The 16949-nt window shown below is 42.0% G+C and overlaps 1 protein-coding gene across 1 annotated transcript; it reads right to left on the bottom strand.

Annotated features, from left to right (window-relative positions):
- Positions 1-3318: 3318 nt before the first annotated feature.
- LOC4351546 (uncharacterized) lies at positions 3319-12139 on the bottom strand. Its single transcript, XM_026021883.2, has 9 exons — positions 12012-12139; positions 11900-11980; positions 9614-11759; positions 5604-9486; positions 5026-5211; positions 4342-4767; positions 4136-4213; positions 3960-4025; positions 3319-3911 (listed from the first exon to the last, which is right to left on the bottom strand). Exons 1-9 carry the CDS (start codon positions 12082-12084, stop codon positions 3747-3749), a joined length of 7104 nt encoding a protein of 2367 aa, XP_025877668.2. The 5' UTR covers positions 12085-12139; the 3' UTR covers positions 3319-3746.
- Between the last annotated feature and the right edge of the window lie 4810 nt (positions 12140-16949).

Here is a 16949-nt window from a genome sequence, read left to right as displayed (position 1 = left end):
GGGGAGGAGAGAGAGAGGAGGAGGAGGAAGACGTTTCTGGAAACTATCCGGTGACACGTCGGACTGGGCTGTCGGGGCCCACGGCCACGTGTGGGCTGTGTTGTCAGGGCAGTTAATGTGGGCCCACGGAGAGACGCGGTTAAAATGGGCCTGGCCTGGTTGAGGCCCAATTAAGTACACGGCCCAGCTTTCTCATCGTCTCCTTCCTCCTGCTCTGGCTTGGCCTTTACTGTCGTCGCTAACTTCTTGCTGACGACAGTCCGTTAATCTCTCCCCCTTAGATTGAATGAAACAGAGAAAATTAATTTTATTTTTATGGTAATGTAGAATTATTTTCCTCAATGCCCTTTAATCTCTCTCTTGGGATTTACGGAACAAGGTCTACGAGAAGTTTGTCATGTTTGTAACCGGTGGCACAGTTTTAATATTTCTCTTGGGATTTAACAAGGTCTACGAGAAGCTTTTCATGTTTGTAACCGGTGGCACAATTTAATTGACGGCGACGTTATCGCTGGACAGTGTATACCTATTGGAATATAAAGTGGATTATCCACCTTTTCTCATCAGTTTAAGCTTTGCTTTTAAGTTAAACTGGTCGATATATGCAACTTAATACTGATGGCTTGCGGTTGCCTCATGTGCTAGCAACGTACTAATGCCAATGCCGCGGCGGCCATGGCCGTGCTCACTGGCCACGGAGACGAAGACGGTCGGAAGTTGAAAACAGTATCAATTTTTATTAATTTTATATAAAAACGCTCATAGAAATTTAAAAAAATTAAATTTTAATAAATTCCTTTTTACTAATTTTATAAAAACGCTGATAGAAATTAGAAAAAAAACTAAATTTTACAACCAGCAACGATCGATAAAGATATATATTCTTATTGAGATCTTTCACGGTGTTTGTGAGGTATTTAGAGGTACTTGGAGGTGGAATAATATGTATTGTTGATCAAGAGAAGGATAAGGTAGAAAATAAAATTATTGTAACATGATGACAATTGAGTAATTAACTAATGACAATTGAGTAATTAACTAGTAAAACATGAGTATTTTTTAGTGAATTGAATACCTCCAACCATTGATCAGTATATCATCGTAGATCTCGGTATCATTGTAGAAAAAAAAAGTAAATTAGATTACTTCGAAACCATTGATCGGTATATCATCGTAGATCTCGGTATCATTGTAGGAAAAAAAAGTAAATTAGATTACTTCGTTGATTTAGTGACTGATTAGAACGTAACACTCGCGTCTTCTTTCTTCTTTCCCTTTTGCTTCGTGCGTGTTCTAAGGTTTAAACCTGTTCACCGAAGGGAGACAGAGGGAGAAGCGTCAATATGGTTGAGGGTTGAAGAGGAGACAGGATCGGCCGATCGACGGCTAGACAAGCGTATTCGTAAGTTATCCTTTGTTTATTTACACAGTTGATTAGTTATTTATGTAGTTCACAGATTCCCTTCATAAGGGACAAACAATATCTCCTACATTGTTCTTCTAGAGTTTGAAGAGGTGCAGCCACGAGAGACACGGTCGAAGAAGGTTTTGGCATGGTCGAGCGTTTGAACATGAGACAATATTTGATTGATCTTAGTGCCGATAAACGACTTAACTCGAACACAACGTAAATCTACAAGAAACCACGCAAAAGAGAAAAATGGCATAAATAAAAACACATAACGCTGATACCATGTTATGTTAATGCGTACGGTCCTATCTACACGGTACCTATTATAATTTGGGGGACAAATTCTACCCTTTTCACTCTACTAGCAAAATTATATGTTTTACTCTTAATACCTAAGTATCTATATCAATACTTAAATACCTTAAGTACCTATATCAATACTTAAATACCTTTAGCATAGTACCTATGGTTCTCCTTTAGCATAGTACCTATATCAATACTTAAATACCTTTAGCATAGTACATATGACTGAGAACCGTGGAATCTATACCTTTGAAATGCAAACCCCATAAAATTTCTCTTATTATTATTATATTAATTTTACGTGAACATGTATCGCTATGTCGGTAAAATTTCAATACCGCTTTTTCCCCTACATGGTGGCCCAGCTTGAGCTGCACCTCGATGATCTCAGCTCCGGCGGAGAGTGGCTGACAAAGCTGGAAGGCACAGTTGCTGTTGGCGTTGTTGCAGCCTTGCAGGTTTGGTTCTTGTCTCATTACAGCAGTGTTTGTTTATACTGCTAACGCATGAATTTCCCAAATTTTGCAACGCATCCGCAGGGATGAATTCAAATCCGCGAAGAACTCGGGAATGTTGCGTTTTAACCAACCATTATCATCAAAAGGCTGATCTCGACTAATTGGCGTTCTTAGACCTTCAAAATAGTTTACACAGACGAATGTTATAAACGTTCGTCGATATAAAAGAACGACGACTAACCTCCTCAACGACTAACCTCCTCGATCCCTTCAAGCATTAGAGTGTCACTACATACACACTAGATGACGACGTAGAATCACACGATATTTATTAGCGAAGTAAACATAATCTTTCTAGCTCCGATTATGAACGCTCCTTCCCAATCAAGATAAGTCCTAACCACTACGATCCATGACTTCACTGCCATCATTTTTCTTATGTCTACACTACATTATAGTCGCCTCTGCGTGTCTACACTAGTTAGCATGATTATGGTGCCCCCTCTATTTAAGAAGAGGGGTCTACACTAGTCCCCATGATTATGGTGCCCCCTCTCCATTTAAGAGAGAGCAAGCGGATTCAACTCTCTAACTATATATTATACCTATTCCAACAATATATTATACCTATTCCAACACTCATTGTAGTCACCGTGATTGTGGTGCCCCGTCTCTATTTTCCTCTCCATTTAAGAAAGAGCAAGCCTATCACAGGATTCAACTCTCTAACTATATATTATACCTATTCCAACACTCATTGTAGTCGCCGTGATTGTGGTGCCCCGTCTCTATTTTAGAGGGATATTATACCTATTCCAACTTCAATCCCAACTCGTATATTCAACCCCTATTCTAACACAAACATCACATAAGAGTAGAGTAGGTATGTATTCTATTGCTGCTTGCCACATACATGCTTCATTACCCAGCACACATAGAATTTTTTATTTTCTTTTTTTCCCCACGCATAAATGAAACTGAACTGGCTAGAACACCCATGCGGAACAAGGATGGACCATTGGATCCCACATGACAATGATTAAACAAATAATTTCAAGCGAGCTTTTTGCATCATCGCATCGACAACTAAAAGAATCTGGACATGCACAAGGTGCCAGATAGTGGAGCAGTGTACCACAAAACACAGGAAGAAAAAATGGTTATATCCATTACAGATGTCAGTGTGGCACATACACAGCACTACACAAGTGCCAGAGCATCCAATAAAAACATTTTCAGTTCCCAATTCGCCAGCAGCTAGCTACAGCCGTACAGCAATGGCCAAATTGATTTGACCACTACTAGGACCAGTAGCAGCAGTAAAGTGCAGTCATGTGGCAAATGGAGGAACATGCTAGTAGATTCTCTTTAATTTGGCCTTAACTCAGAATGGTACTTAGCTTAATTTGTAGTACAAGTAAAAGAGAAAAGGGATTAGGGATTAAAGTAACTGGAGGTTTGGATTTGGAACATGGTAGAGTAGAGTAGAGTAGATTCTCTTGGGCTCTCTTTGGCCTCAGAATGGTAGGAGTAATAATAATTTTGTAGTAAAAGAGAACAAAAAAAGAAGAAGATTATACTACTAAGAGATTAATTAGAACAAGGAAAGCGAAAGATGATGCTGTGCCTGTTCTTTGAGCTGCTTGTTTGTCTCCTTCAGTGAGAGGTACTCCTGCATCACTGTCTCCCTCTCCTGCACCCCCAAACACAACATCATTACTGTTAATTGCCAGCTTAAGCTACATAAAAGATACAACTGTTGATCTTGTCAGGTCTAATTCGCTCACCTTCTTCATGCTCTCATTCTGTGTTGACAGATCTGCGACCTTTCTTGCCAGTTCATCTCTAATAGCCTGAAATTGATAGTCCAGGAGAAACACTGATTATATTGACACCCAACAGTCGCAGCAATTTGGAGTACAGTTTGTGCAATTTCCAACTATTTATGAGCAGATCGGATCACCTGACGGCGGAGTATGGTTTGGCGTGCGGATTCCCGGTTGGCGAGCACTCGCCGCAGCCGCTTCGCCTCCTTCTCCTCCTGCAAATTTGTAGGAGAAATTAATTAAAGCAGGATAGATTTGCAGCTAGGCGATTTCACCAGCTTCAGTTTCAGTTTCAGTTTCAGTTTGATAGGCGAGCGATGTCATTGGCTTCAGTTTCAGTTACCTCGGTGAGCATGTGGAGGGGCTTGGTGCCGTAGGCGGTGGCCGGCGGCGGCGGCGGCGGTGGCGCGGGGAGGCCGGCGCTGGAGCCGCTGCTGGAGCAGGAGGAGGACTGGATGATGCTGCCGACGTTGTTGCCGAGCTGAAGGCTCAGCCTCGTGGTCGCCATCTCCTCGTCCTCCTCCTGAGCGGCGGTCGGCTGCAGCTGCAGCTGCATGGCCGGTTTGACGGCGGCGCCGGCCATGTCGGCCAGAGCCAGGGCCGCACCGAGCTCCACCACGTCCACCGCGAACCCTCGCCGGCATTGCCGCTGCTCGCCTCCGCCGCCGCTGTGGTCGTCCGACATGGGAGGAGTAGCCGCGGGGAGGATCTTGGCATCTGGCTGCTCGCCGTGGGGGCAGGCGAGTGCGGCGGCGAGGGGGGGCGCGGCCTGATATATCGAGGGCGCGCCCGGTCGCCGGCCGCCACGTACCCGCGACACAGGACATCACCGGAGCAGGCACACGTAGGCTGTGGGGGAGGAGGAGGAGGACACGTGGAGCCACGCCTCGCGCCGCGCATCCCGGACAAAGCATGCAAAAAACGTACTAGTACGGGGCTACTGACGTGTGGGCCCCACGGCGTCAGTGGGTGACGGTGTCCTCCCCGGTCAAAGCGGCGACCGATGGCCCTCCTCGGCGGCCCCCACGTGGGTGTGGGGCCCACGCGTCAGTGGGTGGGATGGGGGGCGGAAGCGTCTGGAAGGATGGCCACCTGGCCCACCCCGCGGCCCGGGCTCGGTCGGTCGGTCGGTTGGCATGCAGTGCGCTGTTGCGTTCGGTCGGAGAGTTTGTTTTTGGGTCGTAACTTTTGTGTTGGTCCGTGAAGGCGTCTGCTAGTGCTAGCAGACTTATCACATCATCACATGAGTGTGGTCACGCAGCCAAAAGGCAGGCTTTGGACTTGGGCCATATAAAAACCGGCCTGTACAATCGGCCGACAAAATAATATAACGGGCAAACAGTATAGTTCAAGTTTGTACAAGTTATAGAGAGAGTCCAGACACACACATGCACATCAACACGTACCCCTTTTTTTTTTTTGCGGGGGGAAAGAAATATATTACTCACTCATAAAGTTCTCGCTTAATAAATGTGAGATAAGATTACAACTCTCTCCCAACCAAAATCCAGCAAGAAAATCAGCTCTAGCCGTATTTGCAAGATGATGGCTAATGCAATTCTGGCTACGACATATTTTCTTAATAGAAATCACCCTTTCACCCACCAGCAGATGCCTCGCTTCATGAATGATGTTGGCTAGAACAGAAAAATCTCTACCGATACCCTGCAGAAGCTGGACCACTGAGGCACAATCTGTTTCCACCTGAATCGGAAGCAAAGTCCAATGGATCGCCAGCTTAAGCCCTTCAACACAGGCACGCAGCTCTGATTCTAGCGGGTTGTTGCATCTTTCAAGGGGTTTGCAAGAAGTGAAGATGATATCACCAGCGCTATTCCTGAGGATCATTCCAAGACCCCCCTTACCGGAGCTAGCGTCAAAGGATCCATCCACATTTAATTTCATCCAGCCATCTTTTGGTCTCTCCCAGCATGGTTGGTGATTGTTAAGCACTCGATATTTAGGCCCTCCTTTCAGAGGTACAGTCCTCACCACATGCTTTCCTTTTACTAGGTCAGCCTGAGGAGCTTGTCGGATCTGGAACAGTAAATCGACATAGCTCTGTATAAATCTCTGTGACGTCTCCGTCGGCGGGGCTGACTTGCCATGTATTAGCTCATTCCTCACGTACCAGTTGCGCCACAGAGTCATCAAGAACATGGCCTGTTCATATTCTGGAATTTTTTCAAGGCAATCAAACAGCCAAAACCTTCCTAAAACAGAGGCCTTTATATCTACTGAAACACTTCCCGATTTATGCATACATGACCAAAGCTGGCTAGCTTGAATGCACCTGCAGAGAGCATGAGCATCATCTTCATTTTCCCTGTCGCAGATTTGGCACATATCAGATTGTTCCAATTTTCTCTTCTTTTTATTTACCATGGTCGCCAGGCAGTTGGAGGCCACCCTCCAAGCAAAGATTTTGACCTTTTGAGGAACCTTGCATTTCCAAATCATCTCCCATGCTTTGTTAATATTATTTGTCCCAGAGCTAGAACTTTCTTCTATATTCACTAACTGAGCTGCCAATCTGTAAGCGCTTCGAACTGAGAACATACCGTTCTTATCAGGGTGCCAGGCAATGAAGTCTTCCTCCGATCTTGAAGAAATGCAGATGTTCAGTATAACCTCTGCATCCAAATTATGGAAATACTGATGGATTTTCGGCACATCCCAGGATCCATCTTCTGTAATTAGGTCAGACACCCACTTTAGTCTGCAGTTTGCTTTCCCAGTGATTGGTCTTCTTGAGTGATCTCTTGGCAGCCATGAATCCCGCCAGATCCGAATTGAATTTCCATTACCCACTCTCCAAATAATGCCCTTTTTTAACAAATCTAGGCCATACTCAATGCTTCTCCATGCTGGGGACGAGTTACTCCCAAAGGAAGTGTCAATCAGGGAACCATGGGGGAAATATTTTGCTTTAAGAACTCTAGCACACAGGCTATCTGGGTATGTTATCAACCTCCATGCTTGCCGGGCCAGAAGTGCCTGGTTGAAAAGCCGATAGTCTCTGAAACCAAGGCCACCCAAGCTTTTTGGTTTCGTTAACGAATCCCAGGCTTTCCAATGCGTTTTTCTCTGGCCGTTCATGGAATCCCACCAAAAGTTCTTTGTTAGTTTCGTTAGATCATCAATAACAGATTCAGGTAATTTAAAAATCCCCATCACATATACTGGGATGGCTTGAATCACAGCCTTGATCAACACTTCTTTTCCACCCGTGGAGAGATGGTTCTCACCCCATTGGATCACTCTTTTCCAAATCTTAGCTTGCAGACTCTGAAAACGTCCTTTGTGCATCCGTCCCTCCGGGGTAGGAAATCCCAGATATCTATCTTCAAACCTGTCTCTTTCCACTTGTAAAATTTCTGATATAGCCTCACTGACAGCCGGGGTCGAGGCTCCTCCCATGAGGATAGAACATTTGGCTGGGTTAATTAATTGTCCAGTGCCCATGGCATAGGATGAGAGCACTTCTTTTACCACTTCCGCCTCTCTTTGGTGTGCTTTAAAGAATAAGAGGGTATCATCAGCAAAGAGTAAGTGGGAAATTCCAGGGGCAGCTCTGCAGACTTTAAAAGGGGTCAAAGAATTCTGGGCCACCTTTTCCTTCAGCAGCAATGACAGTCCATCTGCCACGAACAAAAATAGGAAGGGCAAGAGAGGATCTCCTTGCCTTAAACCTCTAGTTGGAGCGAATGATTGAAGTAGGGTTCCATTGAATTTTACCATGTATCTCACCGAGGTAACACACTTCATAATCCAGTTAACCCATCGGCGAGCAAAACCCAACTTATTCATTGCCATCTCCAAGAAACGCCAATCCACCCTGTCGTAGGCTTTTGATAGATCTAGTTTATATGCACAAGCTGCGTGGTTTGCCTTCTTGTTCTTTTGCATAGCATGGAAACATTCAAAGGCTAAGAGAGCGTTGTCAGTTATCATTCTTCCCTGCACAAAGGCACTTTGTTCCACAGAAACAAGATCATCTAGGATCGGTCTCAATCTGTTAACCAGGCATTTGGATACCACTTTGTAGACAACATTACATAAGCTTATCGGCCGAAAGTCTCGCAAATCTACTGGTTGTTCCTTCTTAGGGATAAGAACAATGGCCGTATCATTGACCCCTTCAGGCATCAGTCCAGTTTGGAAGAAACGGCGAACTGCACCGATTATATCAGCTTTAATTGTGCCCCAGTTGCGCTGATAGAACCTGGCTGGAAAGCCATCTGGACCAGGTGATTTCAGGGGCCCAATTTGGAAAATTGCCTGAGAAATTTCATCCTCCGTAAAATCCTCACAAAGCTTCTCATTCATGATATCCGTAACCTTTTCCTGGATAAGACGAGTAACGGTTTCAGGATTAAGATTTGGATCAGCAGTGTACACATCCTGAAAATATTCAGTTGCCATGCTCTCCAACTTCATTGTCGAACTGTGAACAGTTTCATTTGCATCCCGTAGTTTGGAGATTTTATTCTTCTTTGCTCTCCATACTGCCCGGCTATGAAAAAATTTCGTATTTCGATCCTCATCCTTTAGCCAATTAACTCTGGACCGCTGCAGCCACAGCATTTCCTCTCTGTACAACAGCTCGTTCATATGGTCTGTCGCATTGCGAATTACCGTTCTGTCGGCGTTTGATTCTATAAGTTCCGCCAATTTTTTCCGAGCCTTCTCCAGTTCTCTTCCTACATTTTTCACTTTGGCTCTGCTCCAAGATCGCAGCGCTGTCATGACCTTTGCCAGGGCTTTGTTGATGTCTCCGAGATCAGCCTTTTCTCCCGCAACTACCCAGGCTTCCTCAATTACCTGGGTAGCTTCCGGTTCCCTCTCCCACACAATCTCATAATGGAGGCATTTCTGACGAAGTTGGTGGGGATCTTTCACTACCAGGTTCAGCAAAATTGGGCAGTGATCAGAACATGGGGAGACAAGATGCACAACCTGAGCGGTAGAGTATATATCTCTCCATTTATCATCTGCCACTACTCGATCAAGCCTAACTTTAACATTCCTCCATCCCTCCCTCTTATTATCATAAGTGTGTGGTACACCTTTAAATCCCAGATCATGTAATTCACAATCTTGCAGGACATCACGGAAATCCTGCATTTGGGGTTCACCCCGTGGGGTTCTTGAGAAGTGTTCAAACTGCCACATAGTTTCATTAAAATCACCAATGACGGCCCAGGGCAAGGACGAAGATTGGTGGATTGTTCTCAGCAACGACCACATTCGATGTCTATTCTCAACACGGGGTTCACCATACACAAAAGTAACATGCCACTGTGGTTCCTCTGGGGACAATTGCACATACGCATCAATATATCTTTTATTAATATCTTTGACATCGACTGAAACAGACTCATCCCAATACAAGGCAAGACCACCACTCATACCTTCACTGCTAACACCAGTAAAACCCCTAAGACCCAGTCTCCCTCTTAAGCGACTCATCTTCTCCACACTTTGTCTAGTTTCACATAGAAAAACCAGTCGGGAACTCGCCTCCTTTGATAAGGCACACAGATCTCGAACTGACGCAGGGTTCCCCATCCCACGGCAGTTCCAGGCAGGCAACTCATTTCTCCTGGCGAGACCCTCTCATAGGTCCCGCCAGTTTACCAGCAGCCCCTAGGCTGGTTGCTTCCATGTCTTCCACGCCAGTGTTTGCCTCCACTCCCTTCTTGAGCCTCTTCATTGCCCGTGTTGAGCTTGCCGTTTCCTCTGCTCCTCTCTGGCCATACTCCAAAACAGCCTGCTGGACAATGCCTGAGCTCTTTGTTGTCGGCAAAGCTTTCCTCTTTGTTGGGCTTCCAAATTCTTCAGTAGAGCCATCTCCAAAGGAAACTTGCTGTACATTCAGGTCTCTAATTGCTGGGATCATCTCCATTGAAGGTATTGAGCTGGTTTCCTTACTAACCAAATCCTTGCCCTTCTTCTGTCCAAGGCTTGACACCTCCGAGACGTGCAGCATATTTGTCTGGTCAGCAAGTTGACTATCTATTGAGTCTTCACCTTTTCCTTCTCTAATATCAAAACCATCAAAAGCATCCACCCTTGTGGGTTGATCTTCATATCTCTTAGCATCCTGTCTAATACCCGCTGACGAAGAACTCACACTTCCTGGGCCCCTGAAAGACAATTTTCTCTGAACACCTTGAGAATGAACTGCTTTTACTTTACCCACTTTTCTCTCAAAGGGTTTTAAGGGCGAACAACGGAGTTCAGCAGAAAATACTAAAGGCTCATTCTCATTTGTCAGTCTCTTTTCGCATTCTTTATCTGAGTGTCCGATAAACCCACAGAAGAAACAAAAGTGTGGGACTCTTTCATATCGAAGGTGAAATCTGCGAGTCTCCTCTTTGCCTTGCACCTTTATCTTAATAGCTAGCATTCTTCTTAGGGGGCGATTGACTGGGAGATCCACCCGTATACGGAAGAAATCATGCTTATTGCATCCATCCTCCTGGACATCCACTTCGCGAACTTTGCCCATCTTACTGCCATAGAGTTCACCTCTTGCTCTGTTCATCATAACTAGGGGAAGGTCATAGATCCTGACCCAAATAGGGACTGTATCCAAGTTCACCATGGAAGGGTTTAACAAGCCATTAAACTCCGCCACCAATAAAGCATCTCCTCTGTGCAACCATGGATCTCCTTGCAGCACGAAATTATAATCCCCTTCTGCATTAAAAGACACAATGAAGAGGTTATCCTTTAGGGACTTGTAACTCATCTCCGCCCGCAAACGCCATGCTCTTCTCATATCCTCAAACAGAGCCGACTGATTAGGAAACTTGAGCGAGTAGAACCTCGCTAGGATCGTCCATTGACCGGCCTTCTGAACTTCGTTCTCTTCGATTTCAATTTCAACTGCATCCTCCTCCTCATCGACAACCTCTCCTTCAGTGAAAACTGTAGGGCCTTGACTGCTCAGGTTATTACTTGCCAACCCACCATCATGATTTCCAGACGATGGCAGCACTCTTGAACCTGTTGCCTGATCATGTATCCCATCCACGCTTTGATTCAGAACTAGTACAGCTTGGAGTTCAGATTCCAACCTGCTCCCTGGGGGCAACGACGACGCACCGGAAGGCTTCGGGTGGGCAACTATCGCATTGATAGTCCCTTGATCACCCCCACCCTCGGCAGCCGCCATGACCTTAAGCACAAGGGCTAGATGACCGAACCCTAGATTGAAACCTGCACTAGATATCTGTGACCCGAGAGATATTTTTGATTTTATCCCTTCCTTGTACCTGAATTTATACCCCAGCAGCTCCGAGTCCTTTTCTTTCACGGTTGATCGCCAAAACAGATCCACATCAATGATATCTTTGGTGTGACCCCTGTAGAACTTGCCGTACCAGAATTTGACAACAGGCGTAATTCTACCAAACTTCATATCCGCCCTCCTCCTCGGATTAGGATTCCATTGTCCCATGATAGGCCTCCATCCTGCCCGATGTCGAAAAGCATTCGGCCAGATCCAACCAGAACCAGCACGATTAACCTGATCACCAACCCAATTACAGATCGCAGACGTGACCTCCGCAGACTTTCTGAGCAGATCGGAGAGAACCTCCATCCAGATCCTCCTTTCATGGGAGGAGAAGGCTGCCGCAACCCAGTCGCCTGGGTGCCGCCCAGACCCTAACTCACGCCAAAACATGTTTGATCTAATGGTTGAAGGCTTAACGGCACACGTACCCCTTTTAAAGTACCTTTCCAAAGAAACTGTTAAATATGGATTTGATACGCACAGTTAATTATGAAAACCGTGCCTACAACAAAGGTGAAAATAGCTTCTACTTACTATCCAATACTAAGTAGAAACATGATGGTGCCTCGCAACTCTGATCTTTACACAATAGTACTTGCGATTAAAGACCGAGCTAGATTCCGGGCAGGTCGGGTGGCTGCACGGGCTCCATCGCTGACGTCTCCACTGTAGATATCTTATGATATTCGAAAATATTAGTCGATTACCAGAAAACGCCACTACTCGTTTGGGCTTCGTGACATCCCTGACTCCGCCACTGTCGCAGTTGGTTGTTCTCATTACTAGGAGTGAGCCAACTATGCTATTGTCGGTCTTCAACTAAGAGTGTATTTGGATAATGGGAAATAGAGAGTGGAATTGGGATTGGGAAATGAATGAAGGGTTAGGATTAAATGAAAGAGGGAGAATGAATGGTTAGGATTTAAAGATGTTTTTTTTGGTGGGTGGGAAATCATTTCCATTTCCCATTAGCCAAACATTGCCTAAGATGTTAGTAGCTATTGGATGAAAGAAGATAGGAGGGGATGGTGCCACTTGCACGCTTGATGTACCTAGCTTGTTGTTTTGGACTTTGGTAGGAACGTCTCACGGTGCTAAGGAAATTGGTGGCATCGTTCCGAGCGAGGGCACAGTCTACCTATTATATAATAAAAGTCCATTAACCTTTCTACAAATTAACCTTTCTACAAATATTCTAAAGACGTCATGTGGCACTCCTATATACGCTCTTAAGCCACCACATGGGACTATCTAATCTCACCGTTGATTTTCACTTAAATTGGTGGACCCATTCTAATCTCACCGTTGATTTTCACTTAAATTTGTGGACCCGTTATTTTACACCATTAGATTAGATTTATTATTAAAAAATAATAACTTCCCCCTCATGTAAACACGACTGCTGTTCTCCGTAGGTATGTACATACATATCTATATCTATATATATACCTAATTAAAAAATTCATAAGGTTTCCGGTTAAATTTCGTCTGTTTCTTTCTTCTTCTTCTTTTTTTTATTTTTTCCGTTTTATTTTCTTTTCGCTGTCCGTTCCTTTTTTTTCCGTTTCCGTTTCCTCCTTTTTTTTCCGTTTCCCTTCTTTTTCGTTTTTTTCCGTTTTATTTTCTTTTCGCCGTTTTTCTTTCTTTTGTCGCTTTTTTTTTTGCAGTTTTTCTCGTGTGCCGAACCTTGCGCCGCGGTAGTTTTTCTCGTGTGCCGAACCCTGCACCGCGGTCACGTTGATTTGCTTTCCCATGTGTATTTTCTTCTCCAATTGATTGCAAAAACTGATTCCCCACTACTCTCTTATTATTTTTCTCTCAACAATTTTAGGGATTTCGATAAAAAAATAGAAAAAGAAGATCGAGGGGATCAAAATCCCTCTAAATTTTGGAGATAAAAAAGATTCAACCAGATTTGATGGAGAGGATCGGCTCCATCATCATACAGACACGAGACTATGCGAGCTCGAACGGATTAAATTTTGGAGATCAAGAAGATTCCCGACTACTCTCTCATCATTTTTCCTTAACAATTTTGGGGATTTTGATTAAAAAGGAAGAGGGAGATCGAGTGGATCAAATCCCTCAACAATTTTGGAGATCAAGAAAGCTCGACTGGATTAAATTTTGGAGATCAAGAAGATTCCCGACTACTCTCTCATCATTTTCCCTTAACAATTTTGGGGATTTTGATTAAAAAGGAAGAGGGAGATCGAGTGGATCAAAATCCCTCAACAATTTTGGAGATCAAGAAAGATTCGACCGGATTTGTCATTTTCCCTTGACAATTTTGGGGATTTTGATTAAAAAGGAAGATTGGGATCGAGTAGATCAAAATCCCTCAACAATTTGGAGATCAAGAAAGATTCGACCGGATTTGATGGAAAGGATCGGCTCCATCATCGTACGGACACTGGACTATGCAAGCTCGACCGGATTAAATTTTGGAGATCGAGAAAGATTGGACCGGATTTAATGGGAGGATCGGCTCCGTTATGGTACAGGCACGGGATTGTTCGAGCTAGGCCTACAGGTTCACTGGTGGGCTGAGCCGAAGAGAGGTAGGCCGAGTAGAGGGAGGTAGCGGACAGGGCTAGGACTGAAGCTGGAAAGGAAGGAATGAGCGTTGGATCCAAAACCAAGGAAGCATTCGGTCCAAAACCAAGGGAGTAAAATGTATAGGATAAAGATAACGTTTTTACCCCGTTGCAACGCACGGGCATTTTTTCTAGTGACTGAAAACAAAAGTTGAGTACGCACGTACGATTGAAAACAAAGATTACCTTCTGCTGCAAGAAAATCGACGGTCATCTATTTTATTTTTTACAGTATAAAAATAAAAATATTATTCACAAATATAAATATGTAGTTAAATTAAAATGGATAATAAAAATATAAAATATCCGATCAATGTTATTAAACCATCTATTATTTTTTAAAAAAATTATATATCCAATTTATGATTCCGCTGTATTTTTTAAATAAACTATAAAAGTTATATTGTTGTCCTAAATATATCACGACATATGGGGCCGACATATAATAGTTAGTTGTACGGCAATTTTTCAAAAAAATCACATCATATTTTAGGGTGTGAAATATCAGTTTACAAATATAAAATACTAATTTAAATCTACATAACAACACAATTTAGTTGTGTTTTTCAAGTACATCCGAGATTTAATTGTAATTTGTTTGAGATTAACATTCTCAAAGTTTTTCAGAAGTGGGCAGTATACATGGTATATAGATATGAAAAAAAAGTTATCAACAACATTTCCAGCCAATGGACTTGCTATAATCCATCATGAGATTTATGGTCATATATATTTTCTTTGCCAAATATTTTCTTAAACAAATGAGCAATAAAGTAACATGCATAATAAACTACTCATATTATATTTTCTTATACGTATGAAATTTCAATATGTCAGGTATAATTGATGGATATATGTCATAAACTCCACTGACGTGACTATAAGTGTACTCCAACGGATTAGTTATTGTAAATATGTTTGGAAAAACATGTACATTCTTTAAGTATCACCGAATGATTAACTTTGCTCATTTTTATAACAGAGTATTCTATTTATATCATAAAAATTTAGGTAGTAATGATTAACATCATAAAAAAAGTGTGTCTACACTATACCACAAATCTACTAAAAACAATAGAAAAACTATCTTGATCAACTCCATCTTCCATTTGTCCTTTCCTAAAGGGCACCAAGCATCGATAACAGAGTTTGCTACGGTGCGGTAAGTATATATAGCATGCAACATATGGCTAAGTTAATCTAGCCCCAGTGTGATCCACCATCGCTAATAGTGCTCAACTTCGTACTTATCGATGCAATACTTAATGAATTAGGAATTAAAATTGTGCTCCAAGCTGGTCTTGAGGAGTACAACTATATCGATGTGGGACCTATATTTGAAGGCAACGGAGAAAGAAAATCTTGGCAGCTATGATCGGCTCTACCCAGTAGAGTAGCATTCATGTTTAACTTAGGTATCCCATTAATAGATAGAAGTAGTGGTATTTTCACAATATTTATATATGGATTTAGAAATAAGTGAGTTATGAAATTTAAGTAGAGGATATTTTAGTGTATTAATGATGTATTAGGCCTATTTAATTGGTACATATGCAGTTTTATTTATTAATAGATGCTCAACTTTTAAAACATAATAAGTCATGGTGACGATAAAATAATTTATATGTCACTCGATCAAAATGTTTTTATTTAAATATGAGAAACATTCTTATCATTTAATACTCTCTCCATCTACTTTTGATAATCATATTTCATTTTGGCACATAGACCAAGGATAAGTGATTCTACTTATCATCCATTTAAACATGTTACTAGTCATTCCTCGTAAACAAGCGACTCATTAATATTTATATTTCTCAATGCCCATGTATCCAATCATGTGTAGAAGAATGGAGAGTCACGCATTAAATCCGAGAAAGTCATTAATATGATACTAGGTTATTGGATTGAAATATGCCTATCAAAAATAATTTTTTCAGATTTGGAAATATGACTATCAAAAGTAGATAGAGGAAGTATCATTTAAGTAGAAATGATGATATATAATTTTTTTTATTATTTTTTATAAAACAATTAACAAGATACGCATCGCATCTGCGCGGGCTTTCTTCCTAGTTTACCTAAAGAGAAAAATTGAGGATAAAGAGAAAAAAGAGGCATCATCTTAGTTATGCAGTACATATGTTTTTAGTTACGCAATACAAGTGTTGAGTAGATTGTAACCATTAAAATAGAAGGCGACTTACGTATGCTCATATAAATTGGCTCAACTTCAAAGCTACCATCCCAAGCAGTTATCATGACCTTTCTTTATGATGTGGTATGTGATGATATCTATTTTGGAGTTTACATTTAAGGTGGCTATCACTGTACTTCAGCACGAAATAAGTGGTTCACCATAAGTCTTTCATCGTCTGTTGACTGCTTATTAGCTCATCAGTTACAACCAAAAATAATTTGGATTTTGAAGCATAATTTCATAGTTAATGCTGGGCCTTTTACTCATTGCATAACTTTGTTTTTTTAATTAAACCTCTAGGAATATAGATAAAAATGTTTACCCCATATTTTTTTTGTTTATTACCTGTCTTTTGTAACGTACGATTGTCACCAATATCCTAGATTCCTTCTCTTATAGTTTTTCTGATTTTTCCTTTTCGAGTTTTTCTCATCCGATGCATTATATTTCTCCACTTTAGAATTTCATTTTTTTTCTAACCTTTCTTAAATTTTTGTATGCTTGTGTTTTTTCTGTTGGAACTTTTATTATTTATATTTGCACTCTATTTTTCTTTTCTTTCCTGGTTTTTCCTTATGACTTTTTAATAAAGCCTTCTGTTTGCCATTCATCATGCTATTGCTAACACACATAAATATTCGGTTTAAATACGGGCACACAAAATAAGAAAACTATTAGCGTATAATTAATTGAGTTTTAATTATTACGAACTTAAAAAATGGATATATTTGATATTTTGAAATAACTTTCATATAAAAAGTTTTTACACAAAAATACATTGTTTAACAGTTTGAAAAACGTGCTAACGGAAAGCGAGGTAGAATCTTCATCTTCGTAAGAAATCTTCG

This window comes from Oryza sativa, chromosome 12 (assembly GCF_034140825.1).
Source record: "Oryza sativa Japonica Group chromosome 12, ASM3414082v1".
Taxonomy (NCBI): domain Eukaryota; kingdom Viridiplantae; phylum Streptophyta; class Magnoliopsida; order Poales; family Poaceae; genus Oryza; species Oryza sativa.
The sequence above is the reverse complement of the archived record's forward strand: the minus strand, read 5'-3'. Positions and strand labels throughout refer to the sequence as shown.